Source organism: Leopardus geoffroyi, chromosome A2, assembly GCF_018350155.1.
Source record: "Leopardus geoffroyi isolate Oge1 chromosome A2, O.geoffroyi_Oge1_pat1.0, whole genome shotgun sequence".
Lineage (NCBI taxonomy): Eukaryota > Metazoa > Chordata > Mammalia > Carnivora > Felidae > Leopardus > Leopardus geoffroyi.
Genome location: NC_059331.1, coordinates 139,238,443 through 139,263,375, shown reverse-complemented (window position 1 = coordinate 139,263,375; position 24,933 = coordinate 139,238,443). Strand labels below are relative to the sequence as shown.

General features: G+C 39.9%; 1 protein-coding gene across 7 annotated transcripts in view; it reads right to left on the bottom strand.

Moving 5' to 3' along the window:
* Nucleotides 1-24,933, bottom strand: part of CPED1 (cadherin like and PC-esterase domain containing 1) — a 282,494-nt gene that overhangs the window by 15,300 nt on the left and 242,261 nt on the right. For all 7 annotated transcript variants that reach the window (XM_045495428.1, XM_045495426.1, XM_045495430.1 and 4 more), the window contains 5 exons: nt 23,200-23,336; nt 8,448-8,668; nt 8,090-8,191; nt 7,598-7,685; nt 3,411-3,557 (listed from right to left, as the gene is read on the bottom strand). In XM_045495428.1, the coding sequence (XP_045351384.1) occupies nt 3,411-3,557; nt 7,598-7,685; nt 8,090-8,191; nt 8,448-8,668; nt 23,200-23,336 (695 nt within the window). The remainder of the gene's footprint in view (nt 1-3,410; nt 3,558-7,597; nt 7,686-8,089; nt 8,192-8,447; nt 8,669-23,199; nt 23,337-24,933) is intronic.

Sequence of the window (24,933 nt, the reverse complement as noted above, 5' to 3'; positions counted from 1 at the left end):
TTTCTGTCCTTTAATATGTTTTACATGAGGCCAATAATCTCCTTTTCCCTGGCTTGCTACATTAATCATCAAGTCATACTTTGCAAGGGCCTTTAGATTTTCTTGATTCTTTATAATAAGCTAACAGTGATTTAAGATGTTGGGTGATAGCTTAGAAAGATTGTAAAACCTCAGCGTCAGCAGTAGAAACGTCCTGAGCTACAAGAGGTGCATTTTGTTCAAGACTTAAGCCGCAATTATGCCAAAGTGATGAACGGGTGTAGAGACTTTGTGATGAAGAGAGCCAGTTGAGAAAGATGACCTTATCACTCTGCAGTGTAACTGGAAAGGCAAATGCCCCCAGAAGTATTTTAGCTCAAAAAATAAAACTTCAAAACGGTAATGCTGCTCCAGAATCAATTAAGATAATTTGGAGGATACCTATGTAGCTTGCCAAGTCAACATGCATTAAAAATAGGGCTTGAGGTGCCTGGGTGGCTCAGTCAGTTAAGCATCTGACTCTTGGTTTTGGCTCAAGTCATGATCTCATGGTTCGTGAGTTCGAGCCCTATATTGGGCTCTGCACTGATAGTGTGGAGCCTGCTTAGGATTCTCTCTCTCTCTCCCTCTCTCTCTGCCCCTCCTGCTCTCTCTCTCTCTCTCTCTCTGATAAATTCTGGGATCTGCTATCCCCTATCTGCTATCTTTCAAAATAAATAAATAAACTTAAAAAATAGGGCTTAAAAAACAATTTGTACGTGATGATTACACATAATTATAAAGTCAAATAAGTGACATAATTTCACCTGACATGCTTAAATTATTGCTATGCAAATTAAAGCTATTTTTATAAGTAATATTTATAAGCCAATATTCTAGTTCTGATGGTTCAAAGAGCCTTTGTTGTAGTTCTCAAATTCCATGACTATTAGTGTCAACCGGTTAATGCTGTGGCAGGAGACACATGTAATGCAATCATGTGGGAAGGGCATCTTCTGTTTTTAATTGGAGCCATGCTGGAAATCTTTGGAAGACTTCTCCTTTTTAGACTTCCCAAGCACTAAAGATGAAAAAGAAAAACAGATACCATCCTCTAAAATACTAATTGAAGACACATTATATAAAAATAAGTAAATAAATAAACCTTTTCTAAAAGAGGCAAAAAAAAAAAAAGATCAGTATATTGTCTTTCAAAGTCCCTGTTTTATGTGGGTTTTGGCAACCTTTGACTTGTTTTTGCAGCCAACTATGATACTGGGCTGGCTCAGCTGTAAGATTATTTTTTTTCCCTTTCTGGCTACCTGCTCTTGTATCTCTAAGTCTTGACTTTTTGCAAATAGAATAGGAACTCAAAGGGTGTTATATTTTTTTTGTGTGTGGAAGAAATAAATAAACACATAGTCTCCTACAGTGTAAAATCTGTGCTGCAACAACATGGCCAAGCTTCAAGTTGCTAGACCAAAACTTAAAATGCCATGCTGTCTACTCTGGGTGCAGGCTCCCACTTCCCTGAGATGCAGCTCCATTTGTCCTACAAAATTATATGTAAAAAATATAACATAGAAAAAATATAACATATCCAGAAGAACCAATGCAGTGTCAGTAACTTTGGGTAGCCATAAAAATCTGAGGACCAAAATGAATTCTGATAGTCATCTTAAGGCTGAAAAACAGGATCCAAGAAACCTTTAGTGGTCATTTCCCTAGTCAGTCCAATGACTGCCTTCTGGTTTACGAAGGGGGCCATTTGAGAAAGAACAAGAGATCCTGTGTCTGGCAAAATGATCAGATGAGACACTGCAGTTTTTTTCTTCCATTGCACTTTCAGCAGAAGCTCCTAAGATCTAGAGCAAACAACAGGAGCCAAGTAACTTCATACTCCAAAACAATGTATGCAAAACTTGAAAAAGTACAAACAAAATCCAGTTTTGCAAACCTTTGTCTCATTAAAAGAGTAGGGAAATGAAGACGAAGGAAGAGAGAGATTTTCCATGTGAGTTGTCCAGATGATTGACAGTCTTTCTCCCTCATAAGGAATTGCTTTACCCTTGCTTCAAGCCAAATGAGAGGGACCTTCGAGAGACCAACTTTAAGAAGTGGGCATATGTCCTTTAGGGTTTGGGGAGCATTAGAATTGGTATGAGACACTGTGGCTATAGATGAGCTTTAAGATGGCCGGGAGAATGAGAGCAAGAGTGAGACCAAGAGCAAGAAAGAGTGAAAGAGAGAGAGGGCTGTATTGGCAGCTAACTCTATTTCTAGCAAGAGCAGAGCAAGTGTGCATGAGTGTTTCTGGTGGACCAAAGGTGGGCAACAGTATAGCAAGCCTAGTGCTATTTTGAATAGTTTTCAGGAGGGTGCCTGGAGTGGCAAGGTGATCCACAACAGAGGAGGAACAATTGGAAGTCAAGGGGCCCAGGTATTGCCTCTATCAAGGAAGGCATAGTCAGAGGGCCCCAGTGGGAAGGAGGGTCTTCAAGGAAGTCTACGAAAGCACTTTAACAAGAATTAGCATGCCCTACCCAGAAAGCACATCAATGGGTTATGCTTACACCAGTCAAGTAAGACTTTCATTGTCCTTAACATCTCCCTAACCTGACCCAGTGACGAAAGGGGTGAGAGAAAGAGGAAAGAAAGCTCCTACACCCTCTCTCCTCCTTTAGGCTTTGAGACCCAAGAGGGCCTGAGCTGGGGGAAGGAAATGACTTCATGTGGTTATAACAGGACTGGGCAATTTTAGTACTGAACTGTCATTCTTCTTACGCCTGAAAATAATTTTTCACTCTTATTATCTGAAAGTGGTTTTAAAGTTATGGGACTTACTAAGATTTTATTCAAGTGATATAAAGAGGAAATAATCACAGAGTTTGAAAAAATGGTGGGGGGGAAGGGAGGTTAAAATTATTGTCTGCTATCACCTTATCAGTTTAGGCTAATACATTACTGACCGCAAATGAAATAATTTTCACCACGGGGTGTTGGGGACTACTCAAAACACAGGCCCACCTGTCTAATGCATTAGATAAACCAATGGAGGAAGGTCGTTCATTAGTTTAGCACATTAAATTGTCTTGATTTTCATGCTCCACTAAAGACATTTTATACCTTCTCTGGCCACAATTTCCTATGGGAAGGTTGAGAGTCTGTTAGTCAAGGCAAGTGCTCTCCACGTTTCCATCTTCCTGCTTTCATTGACCAGTGATTCTAGTTGTTAAATGTCTACATAAAAACTAATTCTTTTTTAACATCTTATTTTGTAGAGTCTCAAGTTGTGATTGCTAAATGCTCTGGCTGAGTAATGGTGAATACATCATTTAATCTCCTCCGGACATAGTTTTTTAATACAAAATAAGACTCAGAATATAATTAAAGATATAATGAGAAATCTAACCAATCAAAAGATACAATAAATAAAGAGCCAGCGTAAATACCTCATGGAAATGACATCCACATGTCCCCTGCAAAAACTCTTTGTATCGCCCCATCGTTATAGTAAATGTGTCAACCACTTCATAGCCATATGTCTTTGCAGCATCCAGAATAATCAAATTTTCTTTCCATAAGTTCTGAACTTCACTCTGTATTGCAAAAGAGAAGAATGAGAATTTTTATTGAGGATTGTTTTATGATTTAATAACTCAGGTAGAAATCATGTAAATATCGTCTTTTTTACAGATAGATCCCACTACAGGAAAAAGACTTAATTTCACATGCATTTTTTTAAATTTTATTTTAGAGAGACAGAGAGAGAGAGAGAGAGAGAGAGAGAGCAGTGGGGGGGGGGGTAGTGGTAGAGGGAGAGAGAGAATCTTAAGCAGGCTCCACTCTCAGCATGGAGCCTGATGCAGAGTATCGTGATCTGAGCCAAAATGAAGAGGCAGAGGCTCAAATGACTGAGCCACCCAGGTGCCCTTCACATTCATTTCTTAAGTAAAGATGTGTTATCAGTTTTTTATTCAAAATATAAATATAAACATTTATGTATATATAAAACACCAACACATAAATATCTATAATGACACACAGTTTGGAACTTTTCCTTCTATGAAAATTAGTTTTATTTCCCACAAACATCCATTGAAATACTTAAAAGTCTTACTTTAAAAGTCAAAATTTGAAAATCACAAAGGCTGTCTCCATCTATTTGGACTTTTATTCATTTAGTCATTTGAATATTAATTAGTGTCTGTTTTGTGCTTAGCTCTGCTAAGGGACAAGAATACAAGGGAAAAGAAATCATGGCCCCTGCTCTTAAGACATTGTATTCTAACAGGAGAAATAGATTTGTAAACATTTGCTCAGTCCTTTAATGGATTTAAATATGCTGGGCTCTGGGCTAGTCAGAAGAAGGAATAGCTGTGCAGGGGCAGGGGGACAGCTGGACAGTGAGGCTTCAGGAAGAGGATCCAAAGCAGAGTGAGGTTTGCCTACTGAATGGAGGTGGGGGCGCCAGAGAAGAGGAGTGTGCTTCAGGGGGGCAGCAGAATTGAGTGAAATTTCCAGCCGCTGCTTTTTCGGATCATATTCTTCCCTTCCTCCCAACCATGTCCAAAGCAACAATGGCGCTTGGCAGAAAGTCTAATTCAGATCCAATGCTGAGAAGAGGGACCCTGCACTAACTACTCTAACTCTGAGATTCCTCATCAGCCTGGTTAGGATTTTCTTAGACTGACCTGTAGTCTGAGACTCTTCCTACCTCATCCATCCTTCCACTCCCTTCATATCAGACACATTACAGCCAACCACAGTGCCCAATGCATAGTAGACACTCAAAAAAATATTTGGTGCAAGATTGAGGGATATGCACTGGGTGCTATCCCCTGAAACTCTTCCTGCCTACTTGGCACCCTTCCCTTTATCCTTTCCAGACATTCTCTTTAATAAATCCCCTTATTTTGCTAATCTTGTCTGCTGTTTCTTAGAAAACCCAAACTGACAGAGGGAGGAGATTGCTCTTGCCTTTTCTAAAGGACAAAAATGCTGTTCATTTTCCCGGTGAAAAAGTGAATCACTTGCATTTGTTGATAAGGCTGCAAAGTAACAGAAGCAGTACACATAGGTCTAATTTTCTGTCTTCTCCACTGTGCTAGCATACCTAATCTTTATGGGACATCATTTCCCCCAAAATAAAAGTAGTGAACAGAAAAAATTCCCACTGAAGGAATCTAGAGCAAGGAAACACATGTGAATTTCGTCTGTGCCATCATGTGAACCGTGATGCTCAATATTGTTTGCAGGCTTCTTCTTGTCCAGTTACAAGTATTTTCTCAACTTTAATATGTCTGATTATGAAAGGTATATGGAACTTTACAGTAAGCAGTTTCTTAAGAGAGTTTTCTAGAGAAAGGTTGGTTCTCTGGGAAATAGATTCTGAGATGGGAATTTACATAACAGTAGAGAGCTTTGGGGATCAAACACTTATAAGGAAGTGATGTAGCTCCAACAGAGGCTTTTTGTGCATCCCCCTGGGAGTTTTAGAGCTGGCAGGGTCCCTCCAGGATGGCCCAATTGGGGAAAGGGGACTGAATCTTGGCACTCCTGCACTGGCAAGTTGGGGCTCGGCAGAGAAAGGCAGTACTGTCAGCAGTCAGGTGTGAGTCCTTACTGGGTCACACTCCCAGTGGCCCAGTTGAATGAATATTTCAGCCTTGAAGGGGCGATCTGGGAGCAGCTAAATCATATGAAGTATCACTCACTCCTTGCATGGGATATTTTTTTGAAAATCCACCATCTGCTGAGAATTGGGTTTTGCATTTGGGGTACCAGAGTGAGCAATGCAGCCCTCCCTCCCCAGTCCTTGCTCTCACAGAGGTTAGTCTAGCAGGGGAGACAGACAACCAAGGATTGTATCTGTTGAGCGACATGAATAAAGTCACAAGACATTATTATAGGAGCTCATAGCAGGAGTAGCCAATTGAGTCTAGTGCATCAGTTAAGTCTGCCCCATGGTAAACTAACACTGGAAGGGTGACTGGAAGTTGTTCAGGTGAGGAGTTGGTGAGAGGTGGGCTCCATGAGGAAGGAACAGTGATTTCAAAGACCTGGAAGTGTCTGAGAGCATGGTGTGCTTGAGAAACTGAAAGTTGCCCAGTAGGACTGAGCTCAGTAGTGGTGCATGTGTGTGTGTGTGTGTGTGTGTGTGTGTGTGTGTGTGCACGTTTGTGTATATGTAGGGATGAGTCCACAGAGGAAGGCAGAGGCAAGCTCGTGAATGGTCATGGAAGCCCATGATTGAGTTCACCCTTATTTTCTGCCGCCACTTGATATTATCCCTTTCTCTTTCATTCTATTCTTTCCTTTCCATTTCTCCCCTCCTTTTGCCTTCATTCAGTTTGAAAAGACTGATGAGGACCATCAAAGCCCTGGTGGGAAGGATAGTATTTAACACAGGATCTGGCACAAAGCAAGTGCTGTAGAAAAGTTTGCTGTCTGCTGAGATGAACTGATTCAGAGTTAGGAACCTACATATAAGTAGGGGCCCTAAGTACTCCAGTTTTGGCAAGGAGGAAAGTGGGGCTCAGAGAAGAATTCTCAAGAATCAACTGTAACCTTGACTATAGCCTTCAAATAACATTAAAGGAGATTTAACTCAAAACCCACAGCAAAAATTATCAAAGGAGCCCTCGTCTAATCCCTCACAGTCTCCAACCCTTCAGCTACCCAACATGCAAACTACCTGCACTCATTTTAAGTGACCCTAACTTCCCCACACTAACTCCAAGAAGCTGAATTTGGAGGCTTGACTTGGGCCACTTTCTACCAGTTCTGTTTTTGCATCACAGATCTAGCATCTTGGCAGGCGAGGTGGCAAGAAGGGAGAGGGGGTTGTGTAATCTGCACCGGGGAGAGCTAGGAGAGCTCAACATTATTATACAAAAATAAATCTCACTCAGTTTACACAGTACACGGACAGCTTCCTGTCTCCCCAATTCCCAGTGCTCCCCTGAGCTCCCTGAAGCAACTGCACACAAACCTGCCTGCCCGTGAACTCTCCTCACTTGAACAAGAGCAGCTGGTTCTCTTGCCTACAGATGTTGCCTTTTCTTTTCTTAGACTTCTATTCAGTGTTGAGACTAATTTACTCTTTTCAAGAAGAACTGGTCAGAGGCTTCTAACTCCTCCCACTTATGAATATCCAAGGAAAGGAAAAACTAATGATGCTACTTCAAAGACTTTTTTTTTTTTTGAAAAGCAATCAGTCAGAAATCATCTTCAAAAAAGCCACTCTTCCCCAAAGTACTCATTGATACTGACAATTTCATTTGTGGTTCCAGCATGAGTCTTTAAAGGTGTATGAAACATTAGTGGGGTAAGGGGATACTTAAAGCCTAATCTCTCTCATCTACCCCCCAGTTCTTTGTTTTTTTCATAGCTCGGCATCCCTTTTCTTCTCTTATGAGCTCAAAGCATCCACAATGTATTCATGTGATATGGTCTCCTTATTTCCCGGAGTAATTATAACTGGTTTGAAATCATAATCCTTAACTATATTATCCTCCTTTGATTTTTATGAAGGCTGCTGAGTATTGCGTACTGTCTTGTGGGTTCTTTTTCAGACACCAGCAAAGATTCTTATAGGAACCACAAAGTTCACATAGCCTGGAGGGAATGGGCCTACCTGTGTCAAGAAATGCAGTCCATCCACTGGGAGATGAAATCCAATTCCCAAAGTTTTGATGATCACAAGGATATTGAGTAAATTTTCCCTGTGAATCAGAATTCTGAGGTCATAAACTTTGATTACATTTCTAGATGTTTGTGCTTACATAAACAAATACACTGGAATTCTTCTAGAATGTGATAATTAGCTTATAAGACTAAATTCTCATTTTATAAATATGATACATTTTAGGGTGTTTTTTTTGTGGGTAGAGTTTTATGTGCCATTGGGCATGTTTTTACCCATAGTAAATTCAAATTTGGATAATGAAGAGCCATCCAGTGATTGGATACGAAAGTATTTTGAAACATTTTAAACTAGACTTCAAGTATGTTATTCTAAATTACAAACTGCTCTTTAGATAAAATCTTGATGAAATTTAGTCACATTAAGGGTGACTTTTCTTTTTAACTTAGGATACTAATGACAGTTATTACTTCAGAAACCTACCTCTTCAAAACCTTGTGAATAATTTGTAGGTGATTGGAATTAAGCCACTGAACACCACCAACGACCAATACGGTCTGGCCTGTATTCTCCAGGGGACGTGATCTGAAATCCAGGAAGGAAAACAACACATGTTGCCTTGAAACAGATGGCAAACATTTTAACAGCAGTGCCTCACATTTCACTGAACCATATCTAGCATCCTGATCACAGGACCCCCTTGTCGTTTCCAACTCATTTTCAGCCATATTACTTGGCATTTAAGCTTTTCAGCACATTTGATATACAGTGAGCCATTATGACCGCTAGTAAAACATCAGCACATTATGGCATTGTGCCATACATAAGAGTTCCACTGTACCTTTGCAAGAGATGTTCAAGTGCTTTTTCAAATGTTGGTCTCAATGAAGGGCTTATCCAGAACTGGGGATAGTAGGAATAACTGACCAAAGTCTTCCCACCATTGACATTGTGGTAGAATTTTGTGCCGTGGACCTTCTGCCATTCTTGCAAGGTTTCATTTAGTCTTTCGATCAGATAGTACATTATTCCTCTATTGGTTGAATCTCCAATGAAAAGAATCTGTAAATTAAAGAAAAATATTTGCTTTCAAACCTGATGTTTACAGGATGAGAGATAATATAAAATAAGTGATTTCTTGAGGACTCATAAAACCACAAGTCTAATTCTTTGAAGGAGAGCCCTTTCAACTGTTAGAAATGACATCCATCATATTCTCCCCCAAGCCTGTTCATTTTCCTCTCTTCCACACTCCTAGCAATGATATCAGTCACTGACCTGCTAACTCATGTTTAAAGCTTTTTGCTTTGCACTACCTTCAGGTTCTCCTCCTCCTTTATGCTGTTTGCCTTCCCATTTAATTAGCTTCACAAATTTTATTGATTCAAATAGGTATGAACTATTTTAGTGCCGTAAGAATACTTAGAGATTTTTCTAACCTCTTTGTTTTATAGATGAGAAAACTGGGGATCTGCAGAGATTAAAAATCTCAGTAAAAGTCATGCCACTACTTGAGTAAAGAGCCACAGAACCCGGAGCATGAGTTTCTGAACAGTCGTCTATGTCCCCAGGAGCAGATCCCAGCACCATTGGCCCTCAAACACTCATACTCATCACCTCTTCCACATCCCCTCCCAGTGTGGCTCTGCTTCAGGCTCCCATTAACTCAAATCTGTGCTAGTGGCCACCCTTGAATTCATTCTACACACACAGTACTACAGGGATAAATTTCCAAATGCCTACTTCTGGTCATGTTACTTTCATGCTCAAAAACCTTATCAGCTCTCCATTTTCTATAAAATTAAGCCTAGTTACTTAGGTTCAGCCAACATTTGCTAAATTTTTGTTGCATATCAGACTTTGCTGGGTGGAGACTTCACACAGACTACTCACTTCTAATCTTCATAATTGTGAGTCTGAGTCATTATTCCTATTTCACAGATGAGGAATTTGAGGCTCAAGGAGATTGAGGTCATAAATCTAGTAAATGGGGAACACAGGACTCAAGCCTAGGCCCTTTAACTCCAAGTGCAAGATCACTGGCCCCATCCTCTCAATGCTTTCCGTCATGTAAGATTCCTACTTTTTCACTGAACATGATTTGCACTCCACAACATCTGTTTCTCCTTGTACTAATCTGTCTAGAAAGCTCCTCCCTCTGCCACCCCACCTGTGTAAACGCTACACAACCTCCAGACCCGAAACAAACGTGTCTCGTAGTAGGTCTTGCCCAATGCCCCAGCTTGTCCAATGACCTTGTCTGTCCTCTGTGATTTCATTACATTTTTAATTTCCATGACAGATGTTATCAAAGACTACATGAAACTATGGCTATTTGTGTCTGTGTCTTTTTTTCTCATATCATATCAAGAAGTATTTGAGGTCAGAGCCAGGGTTAATTTCTAAATTCTAATTTCCCCCATACTACCATGCATGCACTTTAAAAATATTTATTGAATTGAAAGTCAAAACGACTTTTGTTAGAGACAATCCTTTTTAAGGTCTTTGAACAGGTTTATTTCATTCTTCACTTTTCTCTCTCTGTATTGAGATTTCTCTTTCCGTTAGCCATGCACATATTTTCCTCTGATTTCAACAGCAGTCATTGCTATCACTTCTCAGGCACGACTGCATTTGTCCATGCACAACAAATTAGGTGAGAATCTGCAAAAGTTTGTCCTTTCCATGGTAAATGTACTCAATTAGCTGTGTGAAGAAATGCCAGAACGTCTCTGATTTGCCCTCAGATCAAACACCATAAGCATCATCAAGTTGAACTGAATAACATAAGATGCCAAGGCCCCAGTCACCTATCCTCTTGGTCAAGTTCTATTTGGGGCAATAAAATTCCAGTATGATTAAATAACTTGTGAAATCATTTGAAATTCTTACTTTGACCTGTAACTATTTGTATTTCTGGTCCAGATTTCTGATTTTTAAAAAGGGAATTGTGAATAATCAGGAAGGCTCTTAATTTCAGACACAGAACTAGCAATTTTCCAACTCCATCTGTATTAGTTTGCTGGAGCCCCCATAACAGAGTACCACAGGCTCGGTGGTTTATGCAACAGAAATCCATTTTCTCATGATTCTGCAGTCAAATGCTCTTCCACTGAGCTATACCCCCCATTTTCTCATGATTCTGGAGGCTAGAAGTCCAAGATCAAGGTATTTGTATGGTTGATTTCTTCCGAGGGCCTTTCTCCTTGCCTTGTAGATGGCCATCTACTCTCTGTGTCTTCACATGGTCTTTCCTCTCTGTGTCTGTGTCCTAATCTCCTCTCTTTTTTTTTAACGTTTATTTATTTTTGAGACAGAGAGAGACAGAGCATGAATGGGGGAGGGTCAGAGAGAGAGGGAGACACAGAATCCGAAACAGGCTCCAGGCTGTGAGCGGTCAGCACAGAGCCTGACGCGGGGCTCGAACTCACGGACCGTGAGATCATGACCTGAGCTGAAGTTGGATGCTTAACCGACTGAGCCACCCAGGCGCCCCTAATCTCCTCTTCTTGTGAGGACACCACTCACATTGGATGAAGGCCCACCCATAAGACCTTATTTTACCTTCATTGCCTCTTTAAAGGCCCTACTTTCAAACACAGTCATATTCTGAGGTATTGGGAATTAGGACTTCAACATATGAATTTGGTTGGGTGGGAGCACATTTCAGCTCTTAATACCAGTAAAAGGCCTTTAATATCAGCTTTTTAAAAAAAGTTTTAAAATTTATTTTGAGAGAGAGAGAGAGGAAGAGAGAGTGCCTGCGTGAGCAGGGGAGGGGCAGAGAGAAGGAGAGAGAGAATCCCCAGCAGCCTCCTCTCTGCCAGTGCAGAGCCCAACCCAGGACTTAATCCTATGAACCAGATCATGACCTGAACTGAAATCAAGAGTCGGGTATTTAAACAACTGAGCCACCCCAGCACCCCAAGATCAGCTTTTAAACTAAATTGCTACTACAAGTTTTCCCGAAAGTTTCTTTTCATTATAATATGAAGTTGCAATCCCTCCTATGGATCTCCAGGCAGCCAGTAAGGTCACTGGGTGTCTGTATTGTGGGTTACAGAGAGAGATATAGAGGTTTAGGAAAATCAAAGTAGCTGCACGCTATTGAGAGAAGCACATCTCTAGATAGTTGGTCTTTTCTGTGGGATTATACAAAGATAGAGCCCACCAAAAATGTTAGAGGCAAAAAGAGTTAAGGGTCAAAATTCTTAGGTATGGTTATTTATTAACTAGGCAATTTTAGACAAATTATATGATCCCTCCAAAGGTTCATTCTCTTATGAGTAAAATGGGGAAAATAATAGCACCACTTTTGAGGACCTCGATGAGATTTTAATACCTGTCTTGTTCCTGGCACACAGAAAGCATACAAAGTGAGCTAGCATTAAGGTATAGGAAGGGCACGGAGCACTTTTGAATGTATTTAGTGTGACTTGCAGTGCACTGCTAGCCCCTGTAAATTCATTAACTTGTTTAGAGAAAATGTCAGAGAAGATGGGGAATGTCTAAATCACAGCAGTCTCTCTCTTGCCCTACTAACCTGGCTATAGGTCCCCCAGCAGGACGCAGAGGGTTGCTGGTGAAACTCGAGTCCCTCACATCTCCATCCCTTCGTAGTGACCAACAAAAGGTGCATGGATGGGGGGGAAGAGGCCTCACCACCGTCCTCTGCAAAACAAGTTCTAAGTTGCAAATATCTAGGGGCACTTGGGTGCCTCAGGCAGTTAAACTTTTTTTTTTTTTTTTAATTTTTTTTTTCAACGTTTATTTATTTTTGGGACAGAGAGAGACAGAGCACGAACGGGCGAGGGGCAGAGAGAGAGGGAGACACAGAATCGGAAACAGGCTCCAGGCTCTGAGCCATCAGCCCAGAGCCCGATGCGGGGCTCGAACTCACGGACCGTGAGATCGTGACCTGGCTGAAGTCGGACGCTTAACCGACTGCGCCACCCAGGCGCCCCATAAACTTTTGATTCATGGTTTCAGCTCAGCTCATGATCTCACAGTTCCTGAGTTTGAGCTCCATGTTGGGCTCTGAGCTGACAGTGTGGAGCCTGCTTGGGATTCTGTCTCCCTCTCTCTCTGCCCTTCCCCGGCTCTCTCTCTCTCTCTCTGTCTCTCTCAAAAATAAATAAATGAACATTACCAAAAAATGAACTGCAAATATCTAGACAGCATTTTTCAAGTCTAATGGACACTAGTCTGGGAAGAATATTTTCTAGAGAATTATTTTCTCCCATTGCCTTTCTATTCATGACAAATTCAAATGATTAAATTGTAATGAAAATGAAAATACAGTTGTGATTTTAAGATTGCCTGTGCTGTAGGGGAAGCAGATTTTGTAAAACGTTGATTGGTATTCCTACCTAAAAGATTTCTAACTTCAAAAGGTCAGCTCTTTTAAGTATACATACACAATTTAAAAATAACATCAGGAAATGGAGTGGTTTTTCTTCAGTTACATGGCTAATATTCAATCTTTATATGTTTTATTTTATTTTTTAAATGTTTTATTTTATAAATATATTTTATTTAAGTGTTAGATATTTTATTGTTTAAATGTTTATTTATTTTTGAGAGAGAGAAAGCATAAGTGTACGTATGCTGTCAGGGGAAGGGGCAGGGAGAGAAGAGAGAGAGAATTACAAGCAGGCTCCAGAACATGAGCCCAATGTGGGTCTTGATCTCACAAACTATTAGATTATGGCCTAAGCTGAAATCAAGAGTCAGATGCTTAACCGAATGAGCCACCCAGGCGCCCCCAATCTTTATATCTGTTATATCATCCAATTCAAGAATTTTTAAAAATAAAATTTGTAGATTATTTGTTTTAAAGGTAAACTTTAAAAGGGCTAAATCATCATAACAGATATTCATAACAGGTCGTACAATTTTCAAATAACTTTTCTGTCCCATGAATATTATTGCCTCACACTAGCACATACAGGTATTGATTGGCATAGGTAATCGAAGAAAATAAATGTGATCATTAAGTACAAATAACCAGTAAGCAATTATAAAAATAATCCATGTCGGCAATAAAACATCAAAATAGCTAATTTTTCCCCTACCAATTTAGCAAAGATTTTAAAAGCACCAACAATCTTATGATCTCAGGGAAATGAACCCTCTCCTTCAGACTATGTAAGGATCACGAGGGAGAGTTTTTATCTTCTTTCCTTTCAACTGTTGAATCCCAAGCTTCAGAAGAGTGCCTGGCATAAAAGTCGGTTCTCATGTGTTAAATGGATGAATGGAAACCGCTGTTGTGTGTATAAGTTGGCAATTTTTAAGGAATTCCACTTCTAGGAAATATTTAAGGATGCCTATTAAAATATATTTTAAAAGAAAAATAAACTGGAAGCAGTATAAATGTCTGCCAGATTGCTTATATTAAAGTATAATCATACACTTAAATTTTTTTCCTCTTTTAACAATGATATCATAATATGGATACATTGTAATGGGGAAGATTTCAGTTAACTTTTATAAAAAGCTAACTACAATCACAATATAAATAATGATTGCAATTTTTTTTGGTAAAAAGCATGTGGATGTGTAGCAAAGGTCCTGGAAAGTTAACTGTGGTTAGTTTGCAAAGGGAGATATGACAGTGTATTCTGTTATCTAAAATGAACATATATTGACTTTTTATGACAATAATGAAACAACACAAAGGCAGCAACAGTGGCAGCAATAACAGTAAGTGCATTTTCATCTTAAAAACATTTTGAAAATTCCCATAAAAACAGCCAGCTTAAACTTTTGTGGAACAATGGCTTAAGCATTGGTTCAATAAACCCAACACAGGAATCACGTGAATCATATTTCGGATTCCAGTAGCAATCTTATTCCAAGATTGAATGGCATTTTCCCATGCAACATCTCTTTTTGGGTTCTGCAGTGCAAGAGGAGAGCCTGTCTCCATAAAGGTGGGCTCTGGAGAGGAGCAGAAGCATCTGTGCCTGGATGTGTGCTGAGAGGCTGGACCTCAGTGCATCAGTGGGCGACAAAGACGTGTTCAGAGGACTTTTGTAACTTTTCTATTCCCAAGACTCAGCAGGAAGTGTGTCACTGAAAAGTTTACAGGGGCTGGCATCTTCCCACTCTTTTTCATACCACCATGGACCAGAGGACCTAGAAGCACATCATGTTCCTAGGCTCTGTTAAAGCCTGGGACTTTTTTTTTTTTTTTTAAGTCATCTTCATTTCTTTATTATCTAGTCCTTATATTAGGTGGGACGGGCTATGTGCTATAACAAATAGAGCCCTGAGAGGTATAATTGCCTGAACACAAATGAAGTTTATTTCTCCCTCAGGAAAACAGTTCAGGTGGTTTGAGGCAGGCGTATGTGTGAGGTGGGGCAGGGTCCCAGGATGTTTAGACTGTGCCTGCTTCAATTATGGCTTCAAAGACCTTTGTGGGCATCCATATCCAGCTGAAAGGAGGAGTAAAGAGCTGCCAGGTTGTCTATGGGCCCCCGTGGCAGCTGGGCACATCACTGCTGCTCACACATTCCATTGGTTAGAACTCAGTCCTATGGCAGCACCTAATTTCAAGGGAGACTGAGAAATGTAGTCAAGCTACATTTGCCAGGAAGAGGAGGGAATGAGTTTTATCAACACGTAGCTACCACTGTCTCCTACATACCGTCTTCCTGGAGAAAAAACCTAAAACCTAAATTCAAATTTTTCAACATGTGAATTAGCAAAAGTATGAAACATATGAAAAGCTAAATTTATAATCCACATGATGCATAGAAAGACTTCTAAGAAAATCGGTTCCCTGAGACAAATAATAGCAAGAAGTATCATTAGTATCAGTATCAGTATCAATATCAGTATCAGTATTAGTATTACTGAAAATGCAACTAGAACATGGGAATTTTTGACTGAAATATAAAATAAAATGGTTTTCATTCCACTCATCGTGAATGAAGGGAACTAACAATGGTGACACTTAAGCATACAGATATTATACATTCCATTGCCTCCTTTCTGCAGAGTCATCAAAAGTAGCAAGGGCATAGTTAGCAAGCCAAGTTATAAAGAAATGGAAAGAAGAGTATCCGGCTATCTGGGTTGAGTCAATATAAAGGCAGTAGAATGTCTGGAACTTGTTAGCTTTTCAGAGTCTCCTGATCTGTTGAGGCCAAAAAGAATTTGGATATATGTAGAATCAATAGACAAGGAAAAAAACTCTTGATTTAAATAATTTCCCTCCTTTCCTCTTTCCTCTTGGATAGACTTTATCTTCAATATTCACAGAAATACGGATATTTCTTCAGAACCAACAGAATGCATGTAGATGCCGAGACAGGACTCAACCCAGCTAACAGGACCTAACTGAAACCTTCCAGGAGGGGAAGTTATATAGGAATGCAATAGAAGCTACTTGTCCATTAATCTAGGCAATGCCTGCTTACTGGAGTGCTCTCTCATAGGTAATTAAGGAAATGACAATGAGGTGAAGGGGAATTTTACTCATTACATATAGTCCAGGGCCAACCATAGCCCATCTATTTAGAAAGCTCCACAGCAATTCTGATGAGCCGTGTGATTGAGCACCACTGCTCCCAGAAGATATTCATTTCTAAACAAAACAAGGGGTCATCCAGTCCTAATATGAAGCTAAGACTGATCAGATGGCTAATGATATTTAGGGCATGATGAAAATCTAGCTCAGCAAAGCATCTCTCTGTGAAATATAATATGGTTACAAATGTTTTCCAATGATGCATTTTGATTAAATTGGCTGTAGATAACCAACCAAATTGTTCTTTGGGGTCAAGAACAAATGCAAATTGCCATTTAGGCAAATCACCCTCAAATACATGAAATTTGGCCAAAAAAAGTGGGGGGGGGGATAAACAGCTAAGCAATATCACCTACATGTAGGTCTAGCTGCTCAGAACAAAATTATTTATCTACATTGCTGTTCAATCTGGATTATGGGCATTACGGATAAGCCATCCTTTCCTGGTGAGAGTGAGGTGATTTCCTTCCCTTTTATCCTTCCTTTATATTGAAACTGACAAGCAAAAAGAATTGTGTAACTATAATGGAACTCACATATTAGTCAGAACATATTATTATAGCCACACTTCAAAAATTTAAACACCTTTAAGTTCAAGACACTACTTAACTTGCAAATATTACTTAAAGATGTAAGTTACGTTTCCTGTTTTAACAGCTGAATTTAAGTACTTTCAGTAAATACCACCTTTTTGTATTTCCCTTTTTTAATTGCACTCTTCTCTCAGATACTTTATTACTGTTTTAAATTCTGAGCTACGTTTTCAACTGACAAACAAAATAAGGGCGTGTTTAATTCAGTTTGGTCCGGCTCCTAAGTTTTTTCAATTGTAAGTTGATTATCATATTTCCAAACTATTTCCTATAAATTTCGCACTGTGATTACAGAGTTATGCTCTGATAAATTTGTATATGAATGTTCCATTCAGAGCTTATTAAGTAAGAGGTGGGTATCTATTTAGGTAAACGTGTGAGAGTATAACTGAACACATAGCTGATATTTTTCAATTGATTTTGCTTTGACCCAACACAGTTATACAACACAAAACCTATACATAACACATATGCAAAAACCTATACATGAAATAACTTATATTTGGATGTTTAGGGTCTAAAAGGAGTCCCACATTTACTTGCCCTCCATACACAAGCAAGTATGACCTAGAGATGGGGTACAAATGCTTCGAGGAGAAACCTTTTTCCATCTTTTCTCCAGACATCAGCCTCCTGTTTACAACACTGTAGTGAAGGCAAATGATGGACTATAGAAAGTACAGTCCTGCTCACGTGCCACTAAGCACAGTGGGGTTCCTGGTCAAAGTTACTGGAAACTTGAACTCCTTTTTAAGTCTCAACTGATTTATGTCTTGTCCCTTCCCCATAGGTGGGCATGTATTTCCTAGTATAGCCTTGCATTCATCAGTGTAAAATAGTAGTAAAAAGATGTAAAAGGTCGTAATAACAACATAAGGAAATTCAGTTGAGGGAAATGACCACTTAGAGATTCTAAACAAAGCAGAATGCTAGGAGGCCGAATTTGCCAATACTTCTCACAAGCTCAGTCAAATTCTATGGCATTTAAATCTGATTCTTGGAGAAAGATTTTTCCATTTAATGCATCTCCAAAAGCTGAAGTCTGCCTTAATTTGGATTTGAAGTTCTGTTTTATTGTAGCACAACATTTGCACTACCTGCTCATGGCAACAGTGAAACTCAGCTTCTCACTGTAAAAAGTCTGAGTTACAAATCAATTGACAGTCTTCATGTTAGTAAGGCTACTCTACTGTTAGAATTTGCATGTTTAGATATGTCCCCACTTTTACATAATCCAAGAAGCATAAATTGCAATGCACTAAAAAATGAGAAACTTGGGACTCCTCTCTTGCACTCCTGATTGGTTCCTGCCCCTCCTCTGTTTCTCTCCAATCTGAGAGAATCAAAGGACCTAGGCTCGAGTGATAGGACTCTCCTGGCAGATTCCTTTTTTTCTTTTCTTTAATTTTTTGAAGTTTGTTTATTTATTTTGAGACAGAGACAGCCTGAGTGGGGGAGGGGCAGAGAGAGATAGAGATAGAGAGAGAATCCCAAGCAGGCTCCACGCTTCAGCACAGAGCTCTATGTGGGGCTCAAACTCACGAAACTGTGAGATCATAACCTGAGCTGAAACAGAGAGTCAGATGCTTAACTGACTGAACCACCCAGGCGCCCCTCCCTGCAGATTCTTTCAGGGGAAAGAAAGGAAGATCCTTTTTTTTTTTTTTTTTTTTTTCCAGTTCATTTAAACCATTTCAAAGTAACGTGTTTGGTAGATTGCCTGTAACTACCACCACCGCCCTCCGTAGGCACTTTCTCTTTTACCAACTTTTCCAGAACCTCAAGTACAGGTCAGGTGCCAGCCTCTGAGCTTCTTTCTACCTGTACAGTTATCACACTATGAGGAAACAATTGCTTCTCTCATGTGTCTCCTTGTACTGGAAATTTAGCTCCCTGGAGGATCATGTTTGTATGCCCCTAGAACATGTTTGTATGCCCCTAGAACAGATTGTTAACTTAACAAAAGCTAGGCTAGTGAATGAACAGTGGAGCATCACAAAAGTTATAAAAAGTATCGTGAGCTTCACTTTAAGCAATCAGGTGGCTAACTTCTACTCTGGTACCATGTTAGGGATAACAGATACTACAAGGTTTCTGATGTGGGGCAGCAGAGTTGATCTGATGGTGTTGATGAATAAAAAATCACTTTGTCTGATGGGATCAGAACTGTAGTTAGTGCAGGCTTCCTGATTGTAGGTCTGAAGTTCCTACCACTCCCTGACCCTGCTATCCTTATGAAGTGAATTTCTGTATAATGTCGCTCAAATAATATGCGTCTGTTGAATGACTGACATAGTAGAAAGTGAGCCCCCCCCAAATGTCAGTTTATAAGGTGTTTAAAAACAAAATATTTATGTGACTTGTTTTTCTGTTTTTGTAAATGGTATGCCTTAACATGTATTTGTCTTTGGAATAGAATAATGATTATGAAAAATTCTGGGTAGGATGAGCATTGTCTTAGTTTAGTAATGAAAGAGTTTCAGGATACTTTGTGTATTTATATTTCTCTCATGGAGAATGAGAAATCAATGTACTGGGAAAGCTTTTTGCTAACGCACTTCTATGCATAAATAGAGTCTTCTTAAAATAAGTGCTATTTGATAGTCATAGTTGTGAGTGTTCATGCAATTTTCTCTGTGCTGTGTGGTGTATGTGGGCATGCACCTGTCTATATTACCAGGTCCATGATTGTGAATATAAGATTTCTTCCTCAGGGTCTCTTTCCTTTGAATTTCCACTGCCTCTGCCTTAGTTCTGATTTAAATTTTAAAACACAGATTTTTAGATTTAAAAATATGCACCCATTGTAAAAAAAAATGAAAATCACACAAATATTTTAAAAGATCTCTTCATTCTTCGCCAAACATGTTCTGCTACCTGAGGTGGCATCACGGGCATGTGACCTTGGGCGTTGCACAGAGTCTGTGTAGCGGGAGGGCCCGGCGCTCGCGCTATTGCTTTGTGGTTGCCTTCTTGGGAATCTTAATAATTTTGAACACAGGCTACTGCATTTTCATTTTGCCCTGGGCCGCGCAAAATATGTCGCTGGTCCCATCACCACCCTACCCTTCTCCCACTCCCTTTCACTTATGTGATCATTTGTTTTGTTGTTGTTGTTGTTGTTTTTGAGAGCGACAGAGCTGGGGAGAGGGACAGAGATCCAGATGTTCTGTGCTCAATGCTGAGCCTTTCACAGGGCTCAATCTCACGAAAGAACCATGACCTGAACCGAAATCAAGAATTGGATGCTCAACCAAATGAGCCACTCAGGTGCCCTCCTATGTAATCATTCTTAACTGTGTTACTTCCAAAATTTTTCTGTATGTGTAGGCATGCTTGTATGTATGTATTAAGTTTTTATATTAGTGGCATTATTGTATACATATACTATTGAATATATACTAACTTTGAATCTGTACTTCTTTAGAAATCTATACTTAGAATCTATACTTTCTTTGACTCTTCAATGTTGCATGATGGAATTTTTCCACGAAACAGCCTCTGCTTCCCTAGCACCCACTTCCTCCCCGCTGTAGGCAGTCTCCATACTGCTGCAGAAAGATTTTTCTAATTCTGGCTGTGTCATTCCTCTGCTAAAAATGTACAATGCTTCCCTGTTGTGTATAGAAAACTTTAGCATCCTGATAAACAAATCAGACTCTGTAGAATCACTGCCAGCATGCTAACAAATTGGAGTTCTGAGCACGAAGGTCCGAATAGCACCTCTGGACTAAGAGAATCTCTAAGAGAAGCCCCTTCCCCCCCCCCCCCCCAAGCAGCCAGCTAGCTGGTCTCTGCCAGGAGCACCTTATCTGCATATCGGGGTTATTTTTAGAGTTTGCAACATTCTGTCTCCCTACCTAACAGACAGAAAGAGGGATCTTCCTTTTTTCTTATCATTACTTTGTAGAGTTGCTAATAATCTACCTTGAAATTAGCAAAGACCATATCATTTGTGTCCCTTCCCCGTGTCCCCCCACCCTGGGTTTATTTATGTGTTGAAACCCTACCCCCTCGAGTGATAGTACTAGAAGGTGGAACATTTGGAAGGTAATTAGGTTTAGATGAGGTCATGAGGGTGGGGCCTCCATGATGGGATTAGTGTCCTTAGAAGGAGAGGAGACCAGAGCTCTCTGCCCTGTGAGGACAACAGAAAGGCAGTCAATGGAAGCTGGGAAGGAACTCTCACCAGAACCCAACCCTGCTGGTCTCCAGATCTCAGAGATCTCGGCCTACAGAACTATGGGGAATGACCCCAGTCTATGATATTTTAACACAGAGAAGGAAAAGGGCTTTTAGCTTCCTACAAAGCTGATTAATCTACAGCATAGGATTAGATCATATAGGCTTCTTTTATTTTACAGAGGAATAAAATGAGCCCAGGAAATAATATGTGTCATGTCAAAAGCCATGGAATTTAGTTATGAACTTAAATGAACATCTACTGCCTTTCAGGTTAATAGACTGTGACATCTTGGAATTTTCCCGAATGCTCTAAATTCCGAGGTCGGAACAGTATCCTGGAAGAGTTTAGAGAAGTCTGACTGTTATAGCAACAACTATTTTCATTGCTTCCAGTCCTGCATTTCTAAGATGTGGATGCTGGGTTATCCAAGTTGGTGGTTAAAAATGTCAGAGTAGTAGCCACACATACATATGTGATCATGGGAGAATTACTCAATCTCTCTGAGCTTTAAATTTCTTAAGTAGAAAACAGATACAATATCTACCTCACAGATTTGTGATGAGAAATAAGTAAGATTTTAATTTATTTGTTTACTCTACAAATATCTGTTAAGTGACTATTACGTATCAAAAAGTTGTGCTAAGCAGTGATTCAAACATGTTCCCTGTCCTCATGAAGCTTACAGTTTGGTCAGACATAAGGTATGAAAGTTAGCAGCACACCTAGTTCCTTGCACACAATCAATTCTCTGTTAATAAGAATATTAAGTGACAGTTAATAAAAGTCTAAATGTTTGGTTTCTTCTCTTTCTTTTTTATTTTTTAAAAAACTTTTTAAATGTTTATTTATTTTTGAGAGAGAGAGACACAGCATGAGCAGGAGAGGGGCAGAGAGAGAGGGAAACAGAGAATCTGAAGCAGGCTTCAGGTTCCGAGCTGTCAGCACAGAGCCCGACATGGGTCTCGAACTCACAAACCTTGAGATCATGACCGGAGCTGAAATCAGTGGCTTAATCGACTGAGCCACCCAGGTGCGCCTCTTTCATTTAAAAAAAATTTTTTTAACGTTTATTTATTTTTGAGAGACAGAGAGAGATGAACTGCAAGCAGGGGATGGGCAGAGAGAGAGGGAGACACAATCCGAAGCAGGCTCCAGGCTCTGAGCCGTCAGCAGAGAGCCTGACGCAGGTCTTGAACCCATTAACTGTGAGATCATGACTCGAGCCAAAGTTGGATGCTTAATCAACTGAGCCACCCAGATGCCCCTCCCCCTTGCTTTCCTTTTTAAAAGTAAGTAATACTGCTGCTTTTATATTTAGAGATACTCTCAGTCATGAAAATTGGTGCAGTTGTATTGGAATCACCATGAAGAAATATCCATCCTCCTGCCCTGCCCCTCACCCCCTGTCATTCTTTTTAAATTATTTGCTAGTAGAAAATCTAACCATAGGCCTAATCTGAAAGGCTGGCATACATTCATTCCAGTGCTCATTTCCTTTTGCATTAATAGAACTTAAAAAAAATCAATTTTGGAACTCCGTGTGGCCCATCTGTGAGAGCTTACAAACAGTTTGTAAGGAAAGAACTTTGAAAATCTGGGTAAGAATTACTTACTTCATGTTAACCAAGCATCTCAGTCTATGTGCCCGGTTCGCACGTCCAAGGGCTCTGCCGGAATCTACCTACTCAGAGTGCGCCTAGTAAGAAGACACTGCGTGTCCAACAAATCAGCTTAGAAGCCTCACTAAAGCAAAGGCAGCCTAGTGAGGTCCGTTTGAGACCTGCCCGGGAATGTGAAAGAAGATCAGGAAGGTTAGTGTCTCATGCACCCAGGAAACTCTAGCAGAAGTGAGTCTTACATGCAAGAACATTTCATGGCTTGTGCAAGCGAGCTGCAGACGTCGGCTGTCACCGCAGTGCCTCGCTAGAGCTGCAGTTTGACCAGGCCAGCTGCTCTGAACCGCCATCTGTCAGTTGACGTGGCAAGCGCTCGCCAATTTGTGCTGAGAAAAACCAGCATGGAATTGGGTCAGCACAGGACATGACTTTAATATCCTCCATCTGTCAAGTAGACGTATTTGGAAATAATTGAGCAAGAATTGTTAAGGCTCTTCTATTCTAACATTTGCCCACGATTCAAAAAGCCAGACTGCATTGCATTAGTTATCCTCTGCAGAGTAAGAGAGCAGGAATTGGTCTACTAAATACAACAGCGTGGCTTTTGGTGATGCAGGTGGCAGAAATTAAAGGCTTCCCCTGCCGGATCCGGAACTTACCTTCCTTCCCCCCAGGCACCGCTGGAGTTGAGGCTTAGTTAGAACGCTGTACTGGCAGTTCTGAGGCTGCCACGTTATCTCTCTCCAGTCACAGGTCCTGTTGTCTGAACAGCTAAGGCAAGGCACGATCCATTGGCCTGGAATAGACAGCAGGACCTTTGTTCACATTCTACTAGTGAAATTACAGCTTGCAAGTTACTTTAGAATTCAGTTATGGCACAGTATTATAAATATTACAGTGAGAAGACCACTCTTGCGTACATCTGTGGAGCGACGCATGCCCCCCTGACAACCAAACAGAATTGCAACAGGTAAAAATATTCTGAAAGAACACAGTCCATGCTGAAGTCAAGTACGGGTCCTGCTCTGTGAAACTGCATCCTTACAAAAAACTAAGTGACTGGGTACTACTCAATTATTACTTGTTTTTAAAGAGTACACTAGGCACTTAATAGAACCAAAGTAGATGGGAAGCCACTGATATCGAGGTAATTGACCACTAATCTTTATTAGCGTGAGACATGCTTAGCTTAACAATCCAATAATAGATCTATCCCCTGCCTTCAAGAGAGTCAAGATATAAGAGAATTACTTCAATATACTGCTAATTTGTTATTTCGAAGACTAGTTATTGCTCTTAATTTGATCGGTGACCTTTTTGGTGTGGATCTCTTCAGCTCTTTCTAGCTCTGTGGCCTTCATTTCTCCAGCCCTTAGATGAGGTATGTACTGTTCTCACACGGTTGATGGGAGGACTGAATGGGACAACGTGCTTAATATATCTAGCACAATTACAATATCGTATTTGTCTTTGTTACTAGCTGACTTCAGGCACAGAGTAGGTCATAAGCTTTAGTAAATGTTTATAAGATAAATGAATATTCTCAATGCATTTGCGATCTTTTCTATTTTAGTGATAAAGTAATATGTATTCAAAACGCTTCAGCTTTTAGTGTGAGTAGAGATGTTCATAATCAGAAAAAAAATCAAGAAGGGATTTTTTATTTTTGTTTTTTCCTTCTTCATCTTTTCAGAAATGGAGTTTGAACTAGAACATTGAATACAGAGTGGTTATTTATACCCTTTGTGGAGAACGCCCTGACGTCTCCAACAATCACATGCTCTACCCTAAAGGTCTTGCTTATGTTACCACTAGATGTTTCTCTTCAAAACATTGAGGAGCCAAATATTCCCAGCTACTTTTTGAGTTAGAAAGAAAAAAAATTAACAACTTTGTCCATTCTGGCTTTGATTTGTGGTTCTGCTAACAAAAGTATCTCGTGTGGCATTAGAGGGAAGAATCTCTACTTTTGAGCAATGAATATGGTGTGCTTCCATTGCATGACTTCAAGGATGTCAGAATCATGTGAGTGTTTTTGGAAATAGTTAGAAATGATAAAATACGAGAGGAGGTTTAGCTTATGGCCTCCTAGTTGATCACAGAAAAGAAAAAAAGAAGTGTGGGTATATTAAGAGAGAACTGGGGGAGATGAAAGAAAATAGTACTCTCTAGGAGGATTTTAACCTAAAACGTTATTGAAGTATTTACCCTACAAGATGTTAGGTGCTACTGATGTTAAAATATAATAATTTTAAAAAATAGTTAACATTTCATAGCACCTGCCAGAGGTTAGGGATATTCTGAGCACTTTCATATATTAACATATTTAAGCCTCTTAACTACAATGTTAAGCCTCAAAAAATTTACAGTCAGGTTAGAGGGTTACAATTTAT